This window comes from Neoarius graeffei, chromosome 11 (assembly GCF_027579695.1).
Source record: "Neoarius graeffei isolate fNeoGra1 chromosome 11, fNeoGra1.pri, whole genome shotgun sequence".
Classification (NCBI taxonomy): domain Eukaryota; kingdom Metazoa; phylum Chordata; class Actinopteri; order Siluriformes; family Ariidae; genus Neoarius; species Neoarius graeffei.
Genome location: NC_083579.1, coordinates 6,917,268 through 6,940,393, shown reverse-complemented (window position 1 = coordinate 6,940,393; position 23,126 = coordinate 6,917,268). Strand labels below are relative to the sequence as shown.

General features: G+C 44.5%; 1 protein-coding gene across 2 annotated transcripts in view; it reads right to left on the bottom strand.

Annotated features, from left to right (window-relative positions):
* The window catches only part of si:ch211-195o20.7 (cytospin-A), a 59,192-nt gene that overhangs the window by 5,669 nt on the left and 30,397 nt on the right, over positions 1-23,126 (bottom strand). The window contains exons 5-11 of one of the 2 annotated variants that reach the window (XM_060933328.1): positions 21,083-21,432; positions 19,200-19,281; positions 19,034-19,100; positions 18,878-18,953; positions 15,481-15,577; positions 12,158-12,274; positions 9,832-9,891 (exon numbers count right to left, since the gene is read on the bottom strand). In XM_060933328.1, the coding sequence (XP_060789311.1) occupies positions 9,832-9,891; positions 12,158-12,274; positions 15,481-15,577; positions 18,878-18,953; positions 19,034-19,100; positions 19,200-19,281; positions 21,083-21,432 (849 nt within the window). The remainder of the gene's footprint in view (positions 1-9,831; positions 9,892-12,157; positions 12,275-15,480; positions 15,578-18,877; positions 18,954-19,033; positions 19,101-19,199; positions 19,282-21,082; positions 21,433-23,126) is intronic. The other variant, XM_060933329.1, reaches the window with a different exon arrangement.

The window sequence follows — 23,126 nt, the reverse complement described above, 5'->3', positions numbered from 1 at the left end:
TAAAAAAATAATACAAAGCACGGATCTTTTACTAGATCCTAGACTAGAACTGCCACCTTATTGTGGTGGAGGGGTTTGTGTGCTTGAATGATCCTAGGAGCTATGTTGTCGGGGGCATTATGCCCCTGTTAGGGTTTCCCAAGGCAGACAGGTCCTAGGTGACAGGCCAGACCAAGAGCAGTTCACCAAAAAACCCCTATGGAGAAAAAATCCAGGACCGTGACGTCGCCCGGTAGGACGCAGCCGGGGCCCCACCCTGGAGCCAGGCCCGGGGTTGGGGCTCGTATGCGAGCGCTTGGTGGCCGGGCCTTTGCCCATGGGGCCCGGCCGGGCTCAGCCCGAAGAGGTGACGTGGGCCCGACCTCCTGTGGGTTCACCACCCACAGAGGTAGCAGTAGGGGGCTGGTGCAGTGTGGATTGGGTGGCAGTCGAAGGCAGGGGCCTCGACGACCTGATCCCCGGACACAGCGGCTGGCTGTTGGGACATGGAATGTCACTTCGCTGGGGGGGAAGGAGCCTGAGCTTGTGCGGGAGGTTGAGAGGTACCGGCTAGAGATAGTCGGGCTCACCTCCACGCACAGCTTGGGCTCTGGAACCCAGCTCCTCGAGAGGGGCTGGACTTTCCACTTCTCTGGAGTCGCCCGTGGTGAGCGGCGGCGGGCTGGTGTGGGCTTCCTTATAGCTCCCCAGCTCAGCCGCCATGTGTTGGAGTTTACCCCAGTGAACGAGAGGGTCGCCTCTCTGCGCCTTCGGATTGGGGAGAGGGCTCTTGCTGTTGTTTGTGCCTACGGGCCAAATAGCAGTATAGAGTATCCAGCCTTCTTGGAGTCCCTGGGAGAGGTACTGAGGGGTGCTCAGACTGGGGACTCCATTGTGCTACTGGGGGACTTCAATGCTCACGTGGGCGATGACAGTGACACCTGGAGGGGCGTGGTTGGGAGGAACGGCCTCCCCGATCTGAACCCGAGTGGTGTTTTGTTATTGGACTTCTGTGCTAGTCACAGTTTGTCCATAACGAACACCATGTTCGAGCATAGGGGTGTCCATAAGTGCACGTGGCACCAGGACACCTTAGGTCGGAGGTCGATGATCGACTTTGTAGTCGTGTCATCTGATCTCCGACCCTATGTCTTGGACACTCGGGTGAAGAGAGGGGCTGAGTTGTCAACTGATCACCACCTGGTGGTGAGTTGGATCCGCTGGCGGAGGAGGAAGCTGGACAGACCTGGCAGGCCCAAACGTATGGTGAGGGTCTGCTGGGAACGTCTGGCCGAGCACTCTGTTGGGGAGGTCTTTAACTCCCACCTCCGGGAGAGCTTTTCCCAGCTTCCGAGGGAGGCGGGGGACATTGAGTCTGAGTGGACCATGTTCTCTACCTCCATTGTGGATGCAGCTGTTCGGAGCTGTGGCCGCAAGGTCTCCGGTGCCTGTCGTGGCGGCAATCCCCGAACCCGGTGGTGGACACCGGAAGTAAGGGATGCCGTCAAGCTGAAGAAGGAGTCCTATCGGGCCATGTTGACCTCCAGGACTCCTGAGGCAGCCGACGGGTATCGGCAGGCCAGGCGTGCTGCAGCTCGGGCAGTTGCGGAGGCAAAAACTCGGAACTGGGAGGAGTTCGGGGAGGCCATGGAGAAGGACTATCGGTCGGCCTCGAAGAAATTCTGGCAAACCGTCCGGCGCCTCAGGAGGGGGAAGCAGTACTCTGCCAACACTGTTTACAGTGCGGGTGGGGAGCTGTTGACCTCGACTGGGGACATTGTCGGGCGGTGGAAGGAATACTTTGAGGATCTCCTCAATCCCACCGTCATGTCTTCCACTGAGGAGACTGAGGCTGATGACTCAGAGGTGGACTCGTCCATTACCCAAGCCGAAGTCACTGAGGTGGTTTGCAAGCTCCTCGGTGGCAAGGCACCGGGGGTGGATGAGATCCGCCCTGAGTATCTCAAGTCTCTGGATGTTGTGGGGCTGTCTTGGTTGACACGCCTCTGCAACATCGCGTGGCGGTCGGGGACAGTGCCTCTGGAGTGGCAGACTGGGGTGGTGGTCCCTCTTTTTAAGAAAGGGGACCGGAGAGTGTGCTCCAATTATAGGGGAATCACACTTCTCAGCCTCCCAGGGAAAGTTTACTCCAGGGTACTGGAGAGGAGAATTCGACCAATAGTCGAACCTCGGATCCAGGAGGAACAATGCGGTTTTCGTCCTGGTCGCGGAACACTGGACCAGCTCTATACCCTTCATAGGGTGCTCGAGGGTTCATGGGAGTTTGCCCAACCAGTCCACATGTGCTTTGTGGATCTGGAGAAGGCATTCGACCGTGTCCCCCGTGGTATTCTGTGGGGGGTGCTTCGGGAGTATGGGGTTCGGGGCTCTTTGCTAAGGGCTGTCCGGTCCCTGTACGAACGGAGCAGGAGTCTGGTTCGCATTGCCGGCAGTAAGTCAGACCTGTTCCCAGTGCATGTTGGACTCCGTCAGGGCTGCCCTTTGTCACCGGTTCTGTTCATAATTTTTATGGACAGAATTTCTAGGCGCAGCCAGGGGCCGGAAGGAATCCTGTTTGGGAACCACAGGATTTCATCTCTGCTTTTTGCGGATGATGTTGTCCTGTTGGCTTCTTCAAACCAGGACCTTCAGCATGCACTGGGGCGGTTTGCAGTCGAGTGTGAAGCGGCTGGGATGAGAATCAGCACCTCCAAGTCCGAGGCCATGGTTCTCGACCGGAAAAGGGTGGCTTGCCCTCTCCAGGTTGGTGGAGAAGTCCTGCCTCAAGTGGAGGAGTTTAAGTATCTCGGGATCTTGTTCACGAGTGAGGGAAGGATGGAGCGTGAGATCGACAGGCGGATCGGTGCAGCCTCCGCAGTGATGCGGTCGCTTTACCGGTCCGTCGTGGTGAAGAAGGAGCTGAGCCAAAAGGCGAAGCTCTCAATTTACCGGTTGATCTACGTTCCGACTCTCACCTATGGTCATGAGCTTTGGGTAATGACAGAAAGAACAAGATCGCGGATACAAGCGGCTGAAATGAGTTTCCTTCGCAGGGTGGCTGGGCGCTCCCTTAGAGATAGGGTGAGAAGCACAGTCACTCGGGAGGAGCTCGGAGTAGAGCCGCTGCTCCTCCACATCGAGAGGAACCAGCTGAGGTGGCTCGGGCATCTTTTTCGGATGCCTCCTGGACGCCTCCCTGGGGAGGTGTTCCAGGCATGTCCCCCCGGGAGGAGGCCCCGGGGAAGACCCAGGACACGCTGGAGGGACTATGTCTCTCGGCTGGCCTGGGAACGCCTCGGTGTTCTTCCCGAGGAGCTGGCCGAGGTGTCTGGGGAAAGGGAAGTTTGGGCTTCCATGCTTAGACTGCTGCCTCCGCGACCCGGTCCTGGATAAGCGGAAGAAGACGAGACGAGACGGATCTTTTATTCACGGATATGTGATAGTAAATGAATAAAATAAACATATAAATGCAAGTAGGATATTTTAATTATGAATTTCAGTAGTTCAAACATTTGTTTTAGACGTCTTAATTTTTTTTTTTATCCGTGATGCATCATCTCATCTCATCTCCTCTAGCCGCTTTATCCTGTTCTACAGGGTCGCAGGCAAGCTGGAGCCTATCCCAGCTGACTACGGGCGAAAGGCGGGGTACACCCTGGACAAGTCGCCAGGTAATCACGGGGCTGACACATAGACACAGACAACCATTCACACTCACATTCACACCTACGCTCAATTTAGAGTCACCAGTTAACCTAACCTGCATGTCTTTGGACTGTGGGGGAAACCGGAGCACCCGGAGGAAACCCACGCAGACACGGGGAGAACATGCAAACTCCACACAGAAAGGCCCTCGCCGGCCACGGGGCTCGAACCTGGACCTTCTTGCTGTGAGGCGACAGCGCTAACCACTGCACCACCGTGCCGTCCGTGATGCATCATCCGTATGAAATCGGTAACCAATCCGTAATATACTGAAATGTCCGTGACCGATCCGTAAATTATTAGCATCCGTGATGCATCCATATTAAAATCCGTAACCACTCTGTATTTTGTATCCTTTTTTATTATGTTTCTGTAATCCGTGACCTAGCCATATTTTGTAAACCACTGGAGTGTGTACATGGGTTGTTTTGAAGTCCAAACTGTACAGTATGACCCGGAATAATGTGCTACTACTTGGAAAAAACTTCCATGACTATTCCTAAGTTGCATGCATTTATTTCCATGAGTGGCAGCACCAAGCGAGGTTATAGTCGGGATTATAGTTGTGGTGTTTCTGCTCCAGACTGGAACTAAATTCAGGCAGATAGACACTCAGAGTTGGAGTTATAGGTATAGTTATAGTTATCGGTGTCGTGGGACCGGGCCCTTAGAGTTAAGATTTGGGAAGACTGTGTATTTTAAACTACTTGATGACGTAATAAGACTGGACTCATTCAGAAATTCAAAATATATATATCACTCCTTCCATTGCTGGTCGAGTGGTTAAGGTGTTGGGTTGAGTATCAGAAGGTGCTGAGCTTGAATCCTGCTTAAGTATGAGAGAATATATTTTTAAAAAATGCTAATTAGGTAGATAGGACAGATGAGGAAATACTCAGTAGGGGAGAGCGGGGTAAGATGAGCCACTTTTTACATTTTTCATCATAACTACATGTTAAAGCCATTTTTGCTTCCAATCTACACACCATACCAAATTTCAAAGTGTACTGTTACTATCTGAGCAAAAAATAATTGATAAGCTCTTATGGTTAGAGTGATATTACCTCTTGAAAAAAAAATGTCAAGTGGCTCAACTTACCCCATGCACGGGGTAAGATGAGCCACTGTGTGGGGTAAATTGAGCCAACACAAAACATGTTAGGTTAACAAAGTAAACAACTTTTATTATTAGAAATGCAATCAATGAATCAAGTGGGGGATAGGGCCGTTGCATAGAGAAGGGGAGATGAAGAGAGAGGTGATAGAATGAGATGGGATAGGGAGGGATAGATAGATGGATCGAGAGAGAGATATGCGTAGATAGATAGAAAGAGGGATGGTTAGAGAGGGAATGAGAGATATACTATATTATAGAAATTATTAAAACAGTAGAACAGTGCCAAAAAATCTTATTTCTTTCAGTAGGTTAAAACATTGCTAAAACATGCAGCAATCATTCCATCAATCATTTCATCATTATTCAATGTTCCAAGCGTTCAAATTGCAAGGGAACACCATTTGCCTCTCCCTCCGTGCTGTCTCCCCAACAGTAAAGGGGCGGGGCAATTTTTTCACAATATCCTGTCTTGACAGGACAGCCTCATCTTTCTCTTTGAAGACAAAGGTTGGCTTTCTTGCAGAGCCATGGCATGACCGGCTTCTTTTGAGAAATCTTGCCTCTATTTCGAAGACATCCAATTTGATTATCTGGCCAATGAAGAAATGCACTTTCTTCTTCCCTGTGAATTTTGCCACAACATAATCCCCCACATCTAACAACTGGTCTTCCTCATCTGATGTCATATATATATATATATATATATGTTGTTGTCATATATGACCAGTAAATGTGAAAACTTAAGTGTCATCCATATTGGGTAAGCTCAGCCACCAATGGGGTAAGTTGAGCCAATGGCTCAACTTGCCCCACATCTAATGGCTCATCTTACCCCATGGCCACCATTTTGAAGAAAAATGCTAATAAAGGGGATTAGGCTAATCAAAATTATTTTTATTAGTATTCATATCATAGCTTAGAAAGCCACTAACTTAACCCTAATGTGTCTAAATATTATTCTACTTTTGTCTTCTCTAAATCATCTTCACTGTGGACAAACATGGAATTGACTTAGAAAGCACAAAAACACATTTTTATAAATATCTCCCTCACTTAGTTTGACATGTGGTGCTCCTCTCCACAAGTGTAAGTAAATGGTCCCGGCCCCCTTTGAATGTGGTCACATTTGTTTACTGTTTCTTAGAAACAGGGGGTGGCTCATCTTACCCCCTGGCTCATCTTACCCCGCTCTCCCCTAAGTGTAGACAGAGAGGAAGAAAGCGAGACAAAAGAAGTGATGGAAAATTCCTTTCAAGAATCTTTGATAATCCAAAAATTTTACCTCGGTTGAAAATTATGAACTAGGTTAAAAATTTTAACCCAGGTCAAAGAAAAAAAAAAAACAGGGATGAGAATGAAAAATATTTAAAAAGTCTGAAAAAAGCCGGGGGTTTGGGGGCCGCAGGCACTCAGCAGGGCCCAGGGGCAGAGCCCCGGTGGGGGCCCAGGGGGCGGGAGCTAATGATTTTTGGCTATTTTTTTTTTTTTTTTACCCCCAAACCATTAATTTTATCAGCAAAAAGTTGCAATTTATTTGGAAATAAATTCCCCTTCTTGGTGGACTCCCAGGTGAAAATGATTAATATGGTACAAGAGACTTGTTTTTAATCAATTCACATTTGATGATTTCAAAAAAATCAATGCACCTTTTAATATAAACGAGCTCTACAGTATTATATTTCTGCATTTTTGCTATTCATGTCTTTGAATACTCTAATCCTTTACAATGAAGTGCAAACCAGAAAAAAGTTCTATGATATAATTCTCTTAAGCTTTCTTCTGATGTTATCATGGTCGCAGGAGGTCTTGCATATTAAACAGGCAACAATCAACATCACTCATCACTTCCCTTTCAACTGCTGTGTGTACTAACGAGGTTTTATCTGGACAGGATGTTGTGTAATGTAATACAGATACCATATGGTCAATTTGAAGATCAAGATGGTGATTTTGAATTAAAGAACAGGCGTGTACAATTGGCATTACATATTGGAAATTTTTTTTAAATCAAAAACTATAAGTTCATCTCGGCCTAAAAAATTTGGGCCGACGCTCCCGCGCAGCACATGCCAGCAATTCCTCCCCGTCCCCCTATGAAATGAGCAATAAGTGGGAGAGTTATACACGGTACCATACCTAAAATTTTATCGGAAATATATATATGATACTATGATTCTCCCCAACATGCTACATTAGATAAGCTAACCCCATTTATAAAAGATACACACTTGTATTTGATATTGATTTATTTTTATATATATAGGCATTGATTCGTGCGATATACATTATAAATATAATGAATCATTGAACAGGCAAAATAATTTTCGACCTACCTTTGTGTTTTTTGGTGTGTATGTGAAGTTCGATAGCCCTCGCCCCTCTACTAGCGTAGTTTATCATGTCAGAACACAATGAGCAAAGTACTTTTCCTGGGACGTCGATTTTCCGTATGTGATCACCGAGCTTCGTTGTGACAGTCTGCTTGTCGATCTCGACATTCAGTGTTCTTTCTAACCAAGCCCATCGAAAACAGTTCTTTATTCCTGCACCTTTATCAATCTCCCTCGCTCGATCCTCTTCTTTCTTATCTAGGACTTCTGCCATTGTCGATATGCTAAAATATCCCGCCTGAATACGTGTGTCTTTCCGATGTTACCAATGCGTATCGTCAAACGGTGTGTCCGGTCGGTGAACGGCGATTGCAAGCCACGCGTGGAGAACATGCGCACTTGTGTTTATACACTGCACGTGATGGGATTTCCCGAAAATTCTACTGTGAATAAGTCGAACATTGTCGCAAAAGTGAATGTTAATTACGACATGTCAAAAGACTTGAGTGTGTTAACCCAGAGCCCACCAAGAATCAAGACGTTATAAGGTGACCACAGATCGTTAACCATACACCCCCCCCCCAAAAAAAAATTCTCAACGGATTTACATCAATCTCAAAAACGATTATTTTGGTCTGAAAAAGTCAGAAATCCGCCGATCAGCGGAAAATTCTCATCCCTGAAAAAAAAAAAAATCACCTACACTACCGTTCAAAAGTTTGGGGTCACTTTGAAATGTCCTTATTTTTGAAAGAAAAGCACTGTTCTTTTCAATGAAGATCACTTTAAACTAATCAGAAATCCACTCTATACATTGCTAATGTGGTAAATGACTATTCTAGCTGCAAATGTCTGGTTTTTGGTGCAATATCTCCATAGGTGTATAGAGGCCCATTTCCAGCAACTCTCACTCCAGTGTTCTAATGGTACAATGTGTTTGCTCATTGCCTCAGAAGGCTAATGGATGATTAGAAAACCCTTGTACAATCATGTTAGCACAGCTGAAAACAGTTGAGCTCTTTAGAGAAGCTATAAAACTGACCTTCCTTTGAGCAGATTGAGGTGGGGTTTACATTAGACCGTATCAGCGGATCATCAGATTAACGTTTTTAAAACGATTAGTGTGCACACAGCAACACCAATACACGATTCGCGTGCACATAGCAACGCCAATACACGGATACGCTCGGCTCCGCAGGCATCCTGCGCTCCAAATCACTCCACCCTGAACAGCGAGTGCCCTCTGGAGGGTGCGCACTCCGGCCCTGCGCAGCTCACAGAGCGCACGAGTGAAGCGCACGAGCAGTGATTCGGGACTGAGCCGCTGTGTGCGTGATTCCAGCGCATATCACTTACCACTTGCAAGTGGAAGGATGGCAAGCCTAAAGACAATCATAACTACACAATGGTCAGTATTTGCATCAGTATTTGCAGTATTTTCATACTTTTATACTCTTTAATGAAAGGTGATACAAGGCGGAAGTCCGCGCCATTTTTCAGCAGTCGCGTCACATGACCAACGCCAGCAAATCAGGAAGGTGGATGTCACAGTGACGTTGTCCAATGACGACGCCAGCTAGAGCTCAGCACAGCGTATCCGCGTATTCTCAATGTTTACACAGCACCGGACCAGACACGATCTGGATTGAATACGTGGACCCTGGCGGATTCCCGTTTCCCGGCGTTTTAATGTAAACGGACAGTGCATCCGCGAAGAAAACGAGACGGATACGGTCTAATGTAAACTTGGCCTGAGTTTCTGGAGCATCACATTTGTGGGGTCGATTAAATGCTCAAAATAGCCAGAAAAATGTCTCGGCTATATTTTCTATTCATTTTACAACTTATGGTGGGAAATAAAAGTGTGACTTTTCATGGAAAACACAAAATTGTCTGGGTGACCCCAAACTTTTGAACGGTAGTGTAGGTTGAAATTTTTTTTACCTGTACCACATTAAACACTTTTTCATCGATGTGCAATGTGATTATTGATCCGAACCCACTGACTGCAGTGGGGACAATTGATCAGGCTGACGCTATAGCGTTTAACACCTTACTGGCGAGACGCTTATTACTTTGCAGTTGGAAGAAAGAAAGTTGGGCCCCCATCTCACAGGCACTGGGTAGAGCAGGTAATGTCCCATCTTGAACTTGAACAACTTGGATACACTGCTTCGGGCTCCACCCAGAAGTATTATAAGATCTGGCAACTGTTTCTGAATTACTTTGAGACCGAGTTCCCTGCCAGCAATACAACATAACAAGTCCCCTTATCGCTCCCTTCCATTAATTTATACATCATACGCCAATTCCATGTACTGGAGAGGTATTTCACAGTGTAGTAACTAACTTAAGATCTCTTTTATGTTTCTAAACAAGTCTTTTTTTTTTTTGAGTATTGAGTCCCACTGTGTTGAAAATCGATAAAAATATTTGAATATTTAGTTCTAGTCTAATTTGATTAATGTTCCATAAAACCACAATAAAATATATCATATCGTGTATCATCGGTAAGTGCGTGTACATGTTATAAAAATGTTGAAAGATAATCAAGGAATTTATTGGCGTACATGGAGCTTGAGGAGACAGGAATACAAGTAATAAAATTGCTTCAGTACAATAAAAAAAAGTAGGCTGAAGTTCACGGGCTTCATGGAAAGTGCGTATTGATCCACTGATCTGAGGAGTACAATGACTTACCAGTGACGCAGCGATTCCTACACTCTCTCCTGTCTGAAATGCCAGCAAGAGGTTTTCTTTCTGAGGACAAAATCATCATCATCATCTCATTTTTCTTCTCTTGTAGTTACGAGTAAGAAACAGCAACTCCTCGGTCAGAAAAACCTCCTCAAGTTACAGCTTTACCCCTGACTGTTAGAAAGCACAAACACTAAAGACTCCTTCCATACATGTTAAGTAAACAGGTCTTTACTGAAAACGTCACCGTACGGTATTAACAAATATACAGTGGTGCTTGAAACGTTTAGTTTAGTTGCAGTTATTGCTGCACAAGGGGGTCACACCAGATACTGAAAGCAAAGGTTCACATACTTTTGCCACTCACAGATATGTAATATCGAATCATTTTCCTCAATACATAAATGGCCAAGTACAACCCCGATTCCAAAAAAGTTGGGACAAAGTACAAATTGTAAATAAAAATGGAATGCAATGATGTGGAAGTTTCAAAATTCCATATTTTATTCAGAATAGAACATAGATGACATATCAAATGTTTAAACTGAGAAAATGTATCATTTAAAGAGAAAAATTAGGTGATTTTAAATTTCATGACAACAACACATCTCAAAAAAGTTGGGACAAGGCCATGTTTCCCACTGTGAGACATCCCCTTTTCTCTTTACAACAGTCTGTAAACGTCTGGGGACTGAGGAGACAAGTTGCTCAAGTTTAGGGATAGGAATGTTAACCCATTCTTGTCTAATGTAGGATTCTAGTTGCTCAACTGTCTTAGGTCTTTTTTGTCGCATCTTCCGTTTTATGATGCGCCAAATGTTTTCTATGGGTGAAAGATCTGGACTGCAGGCTGGCCAGTTCAGTACCCGGACCCTTCTTCTACGCAGCCATGATGCTGTAATTGATGCAGTATGTGGTTTGGCATTGTCATGTTGGAAAATGCAAGGTCTTCCCTGAAAGAGACGTCGTCTGGATGGGAGCATATGTTGCTCTAGAACCTGGATATACCTTTCAGCATTGATGGCGTCTTTCCAGATGTGTAAGCTGCCCATGCCACACGCACTAATGCAACCCCATACCATCAGAGATGCAGGCTTCTGAACTGAGCGCTGATAACAACTTGGGTCGTCCTTCTCGTCTTTAGTCCGAATGACATGGCGTCCCTGATTTCCATAAAGAACTTCAAATTTTGATTCGTCTGACCACAGAACAGTTTTCCACTTTGCCACAGTCCATTTTAAATGAGCCTTGGCCCAGAGAAGACGTCTGCGCTTCTGGATCGTGTTTAGATACGGCTCCTTCTTTGAACTATAGAGTTTTAGCTGGCAACGGCGGATGGCACGGTGAATTGTGTTCACAGATAATGTTCTCTGGAAATATTCCTGAGCCCATTTTGTGATTTCCAATACAGAAGCATGCCTGTATGTGATGCAGTGCCGTCTAAGGGCCCGAAGATCACGGGCACCCAGTATGGTTTTCCGGCCTTGACCCTTACGCACAGAGATTCTTCCAGATTCTCTGAATCTTTTGATGATATTATGCACTGTAGATGATGATGATATGTTCAAACTCTTTGCAATTTTACACTGTCGAACTCCTTTCTGATATTGCTCCACTATTTGTCGGCGCAGAATTAGGGGGATTGGTGATCCTCTTCCCATCTTTACTTCTGAGAGCCGCTGCCACTCCAAGATGCTCTTTTTATACCCAGTCATGTTAATGACCTATTGCCAATTGACCTAATGAGTTGCAATTTGGTCCTCCAGCTGTTCCTTTTTTGTACCTTTAACTTTTCCAGCCTCTTATTGCCCCTGTCCCAACTTTTTTGAGATGTGTTGCTGTCATGAAATTTCAAATGAGCCAATATTTGGCATGAAATTTCAAAATGTCTCACTTTCGACATCTGATATGTTGTCTATGTTCTATTGTGAATACAATATCAGTTTTTGAGATTTGTAAATTATTGCATTCCGTTTTTATTTACAATTTGTACTTTGTCCCAACTTTTTTGGAATCGGGGTTGTATAATATTTTTGTCTCATTTGTTTAACTGGGTTCTCTTTATCTACTTTTAGGACTTGTGTGAAAATCTGATGATGTTTTAGGTCATATTTATGCAGAAATATAGAAAATTCTCAAGGGTTCACAAACTTTCAAACACCACTGTACTTGTTTTTATATCCGTTTCTCCACCATTCCACTCTGTGAACGAGTACTTGCTATAGAAACAATAACATACTTGCTTGACCTAGGAAAAAGTCAAAATCTTCGTAGTTGCTATCAGATTGTTCTGTACATGGTGTTTGTGTTATCTACAGTGGAGAGTTACCTTGTTCTCCGGCCTGAGCGTGCTGTAGGGTATGTGTGATGGGAGGTAACTATGGTACACGGCACAGAAAGCCAAGCCGTCCATCCAGCTACTGCTGAAGTTCGTGATCTCAATGTTCTGGGAAAAAGAGACCGAGGCACAATGAGACAAAACAGAGCAACTAGAGAACCAAAGAGTTACTAATACACTAGATCCAGCTTATTTCAGTTATTTTGATGTCTTTACATCGACACAGAACGATCATATCACATATGGTGTCTATCTCAATACTATCACGGACATGAAAACATATCAACAGTGGTACAGGTTCATTGTTTTGGTTTTAAACAGTAAAGGGGTGTTCACATGGCACATATTTGCATCGATGCTGCACCGATGTATTTTGTTGCGATATATCTTACACCGGTGTAAATTTTGTGGAGCGTTCACACGTCACAAACCTGCTTACTAGAGAGAAGCGTGTTAGCACCGGTGCAGCCCCACTTGCGTTCACACGGCAGTTTTTGCGACCGTGCTATACGATAGTAATAATGCGGAAATGAAATATGCGCATGCGTGAAAATGTACTTCCTTTTCCCGGTTGTCATGGCATCACCAAGCGCCGGGAAAACAACGTGGATGAAGACACCAGTGTTGCCAGATACTGCTGACATTTTCCAGCCCAAAATATGTTCAAATCCGCCAAAATGCACTTAAAACCGCCCAGTCTGGCAACACTGGAAGACACGCCGTTCTGTTGTTGTTGATATTCGCCATTTTGGAAGCGCAAAATACCAGGATGCAAATTATGCAATGCCTGTATGTAATCAACTCTCCTCACGCGTAGCGAGTCTACCCCTGTAGCGTTCAGACGTCCCATTTTATATCGGTGCTGCCCCGCAAACTAGCATTTACTCCGGAGTAAATTTCTTAAACCACCTCCCAAGCAGGGTTAGATTTGCATCGGTTTAAGCAGCTTTCAGGGGCTACACCGGTATAACTTTGTACCGTGTGAACGCTCTACCGGGGCAGCCCCGGTGTAGCCTGGCTAACGCGACTTCAAAGCTCTCCGAGCTATTGGTCTGGCCAAGATATTAAGCCCAACCGTTTCCCAGAGCGCGTGGTTGACCCGCCTCCCTGAAATGCCTCAGTTTGCTACTGGTCGAAGCCAGAAAAGGCTGTGAAGAAGCTTAAACCAATCACATCACTCTTTCCTCTGACATATGCGACGCGACGGGGCTAACTGGTAGATTAAACTCTTACCGAAGCCGGTCGGGAGCAAGGCGAAAACGTCCTTCCTTTCAATAAATACCTCCAGGGCTGCTCTTTGCTCCGTTTTCAATGAGAACTTCCTGTTGAATGCTTTCAATACAGCATCTATGCGTAACAGATGCAGAAGCGTGAATGAAGCGCTTCCGGCATAAATTCTGTAAACAATCTATGGCTTCCGGTCGCAGTTCTACTACGTCACTGCCTTGAACACGCCTCTACCCAGGGCCGTTGGAGATGCTCAAAGTTGATTGGTTCCCGATTTTTCGGGAGCTTGGAAGAGCTGTAGATAGCTTGCCTGGCCAGACTAAGCTCGCAACAGGCCCTCGTGTTGCGTCACGCTTAGGATGGGCGGGCCCAGGCTAGCCCCGGTGCTACACCGGAGTAAAAGTTGCCGTGTGAACACCCCTTAAGTCAGTAAGTTACAAAGCGCAGTGGAGTGTCTTCAGGGCCGGGTAGTTTAACACTTCGTGGTTTCTTGGCAGTGTTGTAGTTGAGTCACCAAACCTTGAGTCCGAGTCCAGTCTCGAGTCCCCAGTGTTCAAGTCCAAGTCATTAAAGAAAATTTCAAGTCGAGTCCACTATTGATCCGAGTCGAGTCGAGTCGGCGTCCAACACTCCAACCCCACCATATGACAGTGGGTGTTTCAGCGCCATTAACATTCATTTGTTCCTGAACGTGACGTATGAACAGGTGAATGCGCTTCTCTTTGTCAGGGAGTGTGAAGTATTCTGTCAGAGATGGTTGGGAGATGGCTGTAAGTGCAGAAGGTGTGTTTATTGGCGTGTATCTGATGCACACGTTAAGGTGCGCAGGTGCAAAATTAGTACAAAAATTAACGTAGATATAAATATCTTATGCCAAATTATTATGGCATGTTACAAAAAATAAAGAAAAAATCCGAGTCCTCATCTCCAATTTACAAGTCCGGATGCAGTTAATGCACGAGTCCAAGTCCGAGTCATCAGTGCTCAAGTCCAAGTCGAGTCACGAGTCCTTAAAATTATGGCATGAGTCGGACTCGAGTCTGAGTCCTGGACTCGGTACTACAAGCCTGTTCTTGGTAACGTGGCAAGCTGCGTATGTATATTTTTTGTGTCATTATCTTCAAGAGAGAGGGTGATGAGGGAAGGCCTGGTTTATAGCTGCTGTAATGTAAATGATAACAGGAACTTATATTGTTGGTGTTCCATGTTAAATGTAACTATACATGGATAAAAAGTATGATGTGTCATTTAAGAATTAATTTTAAAATATTAATCAGAAACTTGCTATCGTTAAAGCTAGACTGCCTTTCAGATTTTTCAAGTGTAGGTCATAAAAAGAATTTTCCCCGACACCCAATTATTTTTGTTTAGTGACCGAAAGCTACTGAATTCGAATCACAGATTTCCAATTTTATTAGTTTTTTCTTAAATAGAACAATTTCTGAATTCATCTCCATGTGGCCCTAAATTCTCTGCTATTTTTTCCTGCTTCACCATGACCCAATACAAGATACTACGTCATGCATCACGTGGTGGACTTTCCCTGTTCACGCAAGGCATTGTGGGATACAAATTTGAAACAGGAGAGAAAAATGGAGGACGTGAGTGTGCGAATGAAACGTGAAAGACCGACTACAGTAACGGAAAGAAAGCGAGAAGAAAAGACGTTATGTTAGATACGAAGGAAAGGAAATGCAGGACCAAACTAATAAATATCGGCGCTCAGCGAGCACCTCGGTGTGATCAGCTGTTCGTTTAGCGACAGAATGATGGAACTGTCAGTGCACGCTCAAAGGTAAACCTGCGCATGCGCACACACACGGACTTCCTCTGTCTGCTCGACTGCGCGAAGCAAGCGATTTCTTGCGCATTATTTGCTTTACTCCCCTCAAATTAAATAACTTCCCAGCCATAGAATGGCCTGATATTTTGTGAGATATTACAGAAATAAACATATATCACAATGAGCACATTTCAGACGGAACTAAATTTCACCGATTTTATGAAATCGAAAGGCCGTCTAGCTTTAAATAAAGGATTTAATTTCAATTCAAATTACAGTAGCACATTTAGCCCAAGTCATGTACCTTATATCCGCTGGTTCGGTTCTGACTCCAGCGCAGTAGTGAGTTGCGTTTGGATCCGCCGTGACGCCTGAGCAGCTTACTGAAGTCCTCCTGAGGCCTGGAGAAGGATGAGAGAGGATGACGGTGAATTGTAAAATGCTGAATTCAGTTGCAGTCCAGCCAGTTCAGATAAAGAGCAGATATTCAATCGTACTGGACTGAGCTGAAGTACATTTATAATTATTCCATCTGGCAGATGGTTTTATTCATGGTCGTAATTTTAAGAAGTGCTGAGGACATGATAATATGACAACAGATTAAAAAAAAAAAAAACTGCATGATCTATTCACCAAAAAGTGCTTTTATTCGAGCTCATCCCGCCAGAAAGATAACGTTATTATGACTGTATTTTAATATTAATAAATTCATAATGAAATAATGTGATCAGATTGTAATGTGCAGCAAATATGACGAAAAGCAGGAAAGTAATTTATATGCCATGTGTTATTTATTAATCGTCTGCATAAATATTCATCACACAACCCTGATTCCAAAAAAGTTGGGACGCTGTGTAAAACAACTAAAAAACAGAATGAAATTATTTGAAACTCCTTTTTGGCTTATATTCAACTGAATACAATACAAAGACAAGATATTTATTGTTCAAACTGAAACTTTATTGTTTTTTTGGTAAATATACACTTGTTCTGAAATTGATGCCTGCAACACGTTCCAAAAGAATTGGGACAAGGGCAAGAAAAGACGTTAGGAATGCTAAAAAAACAAACACCTGTTTGGAACATTCTACAGGTAAACAGGTTCGTTAGTAATTGGAAAGGATCAGTCATTCACAAGCAAGGATGAGGCGAGGTTCACCATAGTCCAATAGTTAAAGAAGAATGTACAATTGCAAGGAATTTAGGGATTTCTTCATTAACAATCCATAATATCATCAAAAGATTCAGAGAAATCTCAGCACGGAGGGGCCAAGGCTGAAAACCCAACATTGAACACCTGAGACCTTCGATCCCTCAGGTGGAACTGCATTAAAAACCAACAGGATTGTATAAAGGATTGTGGTAGCGGAGGTGTGATCAAGCCTTGGATATGGGTGGTGAGGGGTCAGGTAGAACCATCAGGTAACACATGACAAGTCTCACCTGTGTCTAGTCACCGTGTGCCTGCAGAGAGGCTGGTGAGCAGAGAGAGAACCAGTGTACACGTGTGTATGAAGCAGTAAAGATAACTGAAAGGCTTATATTATAAGAATAAACTCACCCCAAGCCATTGCAAGCCTGTCTCCCGGTTCCTCATTTTCAAGGATATTACTACATGGGCTCAGGAACACTGCTGTCGGTAAATACAGTCCGTCACTGTGTGTACCATGCAAAGAGCGAGCCAAATATCAACAACATCCAGAAACTCAGTCGAAATTCGAGATGGACTGACGCAAAGTGGAAAAGTGTGCTGTGGTCTGACAGGTCCACATTTCAAACTGGTTTAGGAAATCATGGACGTTGTGTCCTCCAGGCTAAAGAGGAAAAGAACCATCCAGATTGTTACCAGCACAAAGTTCGAAAGCCAGCATCTGTGATGGTATGGGGATGCGTTAGTGTCCATGGCAGGGGTGACTTACACATCTCTGAAGGCTCCATTAATGCTGAAAGGTACATACAAGTTTTGGAGACGACGTCTTTTTCAGGAACGTCCCTGCTTATTCCAGCAAGATAATGCCAAGCCACATTCTGCACGTTACAACAGTGTGCCTTCGTACTAAAAGAGTGTGGGTGCTAAACTGGCCTGTCTGCCTCCTAGTTAAAATGTGTGGCACGTTATGAAAAGCAAAATACGTCAACGGAGACTTCGGACTGTTGGGCAAGTCGTATATCAAGTAAGAATCGGAAAGAATTTCACTTCCAAAATTTCAACAATGATGCCCCTTTTCCACCAAAGCAGTTCCAGAGCTGGTTTGGGGCCAGTGCTTAGTTTGGAACCAGGTTTTCTGTTTCCACTGACAAAGAACTGGCTCTGGGGCCAGAAAAACCAGTTCCAGGCTAGCACCAACTCTTTGCTGGGCCAGAGGAAAGAACCGCTTACGTCAGCTGGGGGGCGGAGTTGTTAAGACCAACAACAATAACAAGACCGCGAAAGATCGCCATTTTTAAGCGACGAGAAGCAGCAGCTGTACAAACGCGAAGTCATCCATTATTATTGTTGTTGCTGCTGCTGCTTCTTCCGCGTTGTTTTTGCTTCGATATTCGCGCCAAGGTTTATGCAAACGCAGCAACGTAACTGACGTATACAGCGACGTAATGACGTGGCTTCCCTTAGCACCGCAAGCTATGGAAAAGCAAACTGGTTCTCAGCTGGCTCGCAAGTTGAACGAGTTGTGAACCAGCACCAGCACTGGCCCCGAACCAGCCCTGGAACTGATTTGGTGGAAAAGGGGTATTAGTGTCCTCGGTTCCAAAACGCTAAAAGAAAAAGTGATGTAACACAGTAGTGAAACAAAAACAATAAAGTTGATCAGTTTGAACATTAAATGTCTTGCATTCTATATTTGCATTCTGTTTTTATTAACATTTTACACAGTGTTCGAATTTTTTGGTTCTATCATCTGATTGACTGATTCCCCTTTCGAAACTAAAATCCTTGACACAGGCATGCCTGGGACGGCATCGCAATAACTGAATTCAGTATTAATGCCCATGGTTTTAAACCAATAACACCAAAGAATACCATAAAATAATCTTTTCCCATTATGCTGCTTAGCAGCCAAACCTGTTAACAGACAACATTGGATTGCAAGATGATCATTTATGGCTACTGTTATTAACTGTAAATTAAATGATTTGTGGAATGCTGAATAATGAATGTTTGCTGTGACGGTTTTATAAAAGCAACAAACCACCCTTTCCTATGATAAACTGTAACTCACAACCTCTCGTGGATTATTGCTTCATTTTTATGATATATTTGAACCAAGTACACTTTCAGAAAGTGGTGAGAACACGCCCCTATCGCCAGACATCCTCTGATTTTATCCTCCCATTCATGCAGAGCTGAAATCTATACAAGTGCTGCAAAAATAAGCTTCTACCCACTGACGAGAAACAAGTACGAGATATTTATAGAGGTTCACAACTAAAACACTAAATTCTAGCTGTCATAATTGTTTTAAACATCCTCCATGCTGACCCTGAGTTCATCCCAGGATGTTCTGTCAAAATGTTCTGTCAAAATGTTCTGACTTTAAAAAGAAATGAACTTCTCAGTGACCTGCACCATGAGTCATAAAGTAGAGAATGGATGGAAGTGGAGGATCAGTCTGGGTGTTTTTGGGAGTGAAGCGCAAGAAGGCAAAGTACAAGTGAAAAGTGAGACAGGAAGAGAAAGACAAAAAGTTGTTCACACTCACTTTAACTTGTTAGTTTTGTTTGGAGAAAGGTCGATAACAGGAGACGAGTGTAAAGATGGACGCTCCTCCTGTTTATCTATTAAACACACGCACATGGTGAATTTTTACGTGTTTTGGAATTCAATAAATTAGCAGTATTTTGTGTCAACTTCATACCTTTATATAAATTAATCAAGTTGTCCTGCTGGTCCATATTCAGTCTTTCTCTTGTTGGATTGTTGTTCTAAAATAACCACAGGACGTTTTACCAAACACATGTTCCACATGTACAGCACGTTCTGTTGCATACTGTAAATGATTAAAAACACAGATCTTTTCTTACTTTGTTCATGGGATTTGTGGTCAGTGCTAAAGAAGTCTTGGATGTACCATTTACTAGGCTGGTGGCGGATACTGCCTGTTTTCTGTAAAACAATAGCATATACCATTAAATAGTGTGGCTTTGTTTTGACAAAACCAATTAATTCATTGTTCAGGACCATGAGATAAAAACAGTGAGGCATTTATTTAGAACTATGTGAACTTCACTAACCGCGAGTTGGCCTAGTGGTTAGCATGTCTGCCCCTCGATCGGAAGATCGTGAGTTCTACTCGCAGTTGAGTCATACCAAAGGCCATCATAAAAATGGTACCTACTACAGTCTGGCAAGGCATGCTGCAATACAGATGCGAGTGGGGAAGTCAAACTCTCGCGGTTACCAAAGAACTAGGCCCCCACTGTAACCCTAGCTGTACAGGCGAGAGGCCAAGGGCTATCGCAATGGAGATCGGCGCCGTACCCATATACCTCAAAGAGCTGGTTAGTACTGGGACAGGAGACTGCCTGGGAAGACCAGATTCTGGCATAAGAAGGACTCTGAACTTCACTATGCTCCAGAAGGTTTCATTTATTTAAGTTCTAAGTGCCCTATATTCCCAAGGCTCCATGTTCCCAAAACCCTATATTTCCATGCCCCAATATACCCAAAACCATACATTTTCATGACCTAGTGATCCCAAAACCTATATTTCTAAGCCTCCATGTTCCTCAAACCCTATATTCCCAGGGCTCAGTGTTCCCATGGTCAAATGTTCCCTCACACCCTATTTTCCCAAAGCTCCATGTTCCCCTGGTACAATGTTCCCCAAACCCTATATTCTCAAGGTTCTATGTTCCCATGGCCTAACGTTCCTAAAACCCTATATTCCCATAACCATATATTTCCATAGCCCGGTTTTTCCAAAACCTACATTTCCAAGCGTCCATATTCCCCAAACCCTATATTCCCAGGGCTCCATGGTCAAATATTCCCTCAAACCCTATTTTCCCCAAGTCTCCATGTTCCCATGGCCCAATGTTCCTCAAACCCTATATTCCCAGGGCTCAATGTTCCCATGGTCAAATGTTCCCTCACACTCTATTTTCCCAAAGCTCCATGTTCCCCTGGTACAATGTTCCCCAAACCCTATATTCTCAAGGTTCTATGTTCCCATGGCCCAACGTTCCTAAAACCCTATATTCCCATAACCATATATTTCCATAGCCCGGTTTTTCCAAAACCTACATTTCCAAGCGTCCATATTCTCCAAACCCTATATTCCCAGGGCTCCATGGTCAAATGTTCCCTCAAACCCTATTTTCCCCAAGTCTCCATGTTCCCATGGCCCAATGTTCCTCCAAACCCTATATTTCAATGTCTCAATGTTCTCTGACACCCAAATGTTCCCGAAACCGTATGTTCCCAGGGCTCTATATTCCCATAACCATATATTTCCATAGCCCAGTTTTTCCAAAACTTATATTTCCAAGCCTCCATATTCCCCAAACCCTATATTCCCAGGGCTCCATGGTCAAGTGTTCCTTCAAACCCTATTTTCCCCAAGTCTCCATGTTCCCATGGCCCAATGTTCCTCCAAACCCTATATTTCAATGTCTCAATGTTCTCTGAGACCCAAATGTTCCTAAAACCCTGTGTTCCCAGAGCCCTATATTCCCGTAGCCCAATGTTCACAGGTTCTCTTAATGGAATGGCCCTTACAATGTAACAAGGATTTCCTTCAGGGAAACTGCTGAATGGACATCATGGAGTGGGTTAAATACAGTACTGGAATACAGTGTGTACGGAAAGACCCAGATAGACCTCCCCTACACACAAACACAACATCAGCTTCTGTTTAAATGCACCAAATGAATGGAAACTCCATTATGGATCTCCTTATACTCACTTTAGTTTTTCTGTAGTTTCTGCATCTTTCTCTTTTTGCTTTTCCTCGCCTGTCCTTTGCTCATCCCCCCATCTCTCCACAGAACACCCTTCTGTTGCCCCCTGTTGGCTGGGAGTTTCTGTCCTTTGGCTGAGTCTTTGTTTGCTTTGCTGGAGCTCTGCTTTTAGGCGCTCCACCTGACCTTCGACCTCTCGCTGACCCTGCTGGAATTCAGTCAGTTGCCTCTCCCAGTCTTCCCGTGCCTCTTGGTGTGCGCGCAGTTCTTCTTCAGCTTCAGCTCTCAGCCGGTCAGCCACCACCAGTGCCACCTGCAGGTCAGACTGGAATTGTAGCCACTCGCTACGCTCTGTCTGAACACACACATACACGCACACACAAACACACCCACACAGGAAGTGTTTGTCTTAAGTGTGTTAGAAAATTCATCAAAATCTTTCAGGCAATTTCTTATGGGATTCACAAAAGTTGAGAATAATTTCAGCTGCTACTCTCTGAGGTAGAAATACTGCATGAATAACACTCAATTCATGACATGACAGTTATTTTTTAGATATGAAAGACAGATCAACAGAAAAGTGGATCAAAGAGTAGACTGGCAAACCGGCAGACAGAGAAGCAGATGAATATACAGATCTATAGGCACACAGAAGCCATGGCTTGAAGGTTAGAGAAGCAGCTTTGGGATGAGATCATTGGGACAAATGGCATTAGCAAGCACAAAAGGAATGGACTTCTACTGTGGAAGAACTGCACTTCCAAACAGCTCCTCATTACCAACACTGTCTTTCATCTTCCAGCAAGCAACAGAGCATCCTGGATGCATCCAAGATCTCGCCATTAGCATCTCATCAACTATGTGATTGTCAGACCAAGAGGAAGCCATGGCCTAATGGTTAGAGAAGCAGCTTTGTGACCAAAAGGTCACCAGGAAGCTCCACTACCTGCTTGAGACAGCTGATGTGCATTCACTGGCAGAACCGGATCCTGGACATGGAGGTCCTTGAGCATGTTGGACTACAAAGTGTCCACTCTCTGCGTCAGAAGGGCAGGCACAACTCAGATGGGCAGGATATCTTGTTTACATGGCTGACAACCGGCTCCTCAAGCGATTCTTCGATGGCAAGTTAAGCAAAGGGAAGCACCGGGTTAAGGCTCCGGGTTAATGGTCATGGGTTCAAGCCCCAGCCATGACAAGCTGCCACTGTTGGGCCCTTGAGCAAGGCCCTTAACCCGCTCTGTGTCATGTACCCCTTTGTTATACGTTGCTCTGGATAAGAGCGTCTGCTAAATGCCTGTAATGTAATCACGGCCAACCAAAGAAGCGATACAAAGACGGCCTCAAGGAGGTTTAAGATCGACCCTGATACCTGGGAAAGCTCGGCCATGTCCACAACGGAGCCCAACTGTCTGAGCAGCACCGCCTTGACACAAGAGTGGAAAAGTGGGCTGAAAGGAAAGTACGAGCAAGCAGCCGCAGAGTACCCATGAGAGCCCAGGCAGTCATAAAGACAGATACAGTTGACAGACAAACAGAGACAGAAAGACACAGACAGTAGGGTGTCAAATCAAGTCAAGTTTATTTGCATAGCGCTTTTAACAAAGGACATTGTTGCAAAGCAGCTTTACAGAATTTTAATAACTTTTAAACATGAGCTAATTTGATCCCTAATCTATCCCGATTGAGCACGCCTGTGGCGACGGTGGCAAGGAAAAACTCCCTCAGACGACATGAGGAAGAAACCTCGAGAGGAACCAGACTCAAAAGGGAACCCATCCTCGTTTGGGTGCGAGAAAGAATGATTATATTAATGGCAATAACGGCAAATCAGCGTGATATTGGTTTATATTAAGGTCTTTAATGGCTTCAGGTCTTTAATGTGAATGAAAATACATCTGATTTAGTTAACAGTAATAAGAAGCAATGCGGTTTTCATGAATCACGCATGAATCACTCAGAATAAATGTGTTGCTCTACAGTTATTCCCCTCTTGGGTATGTAACATATATCACTGAATATTACACTAATGGAGACTGACGTCATATC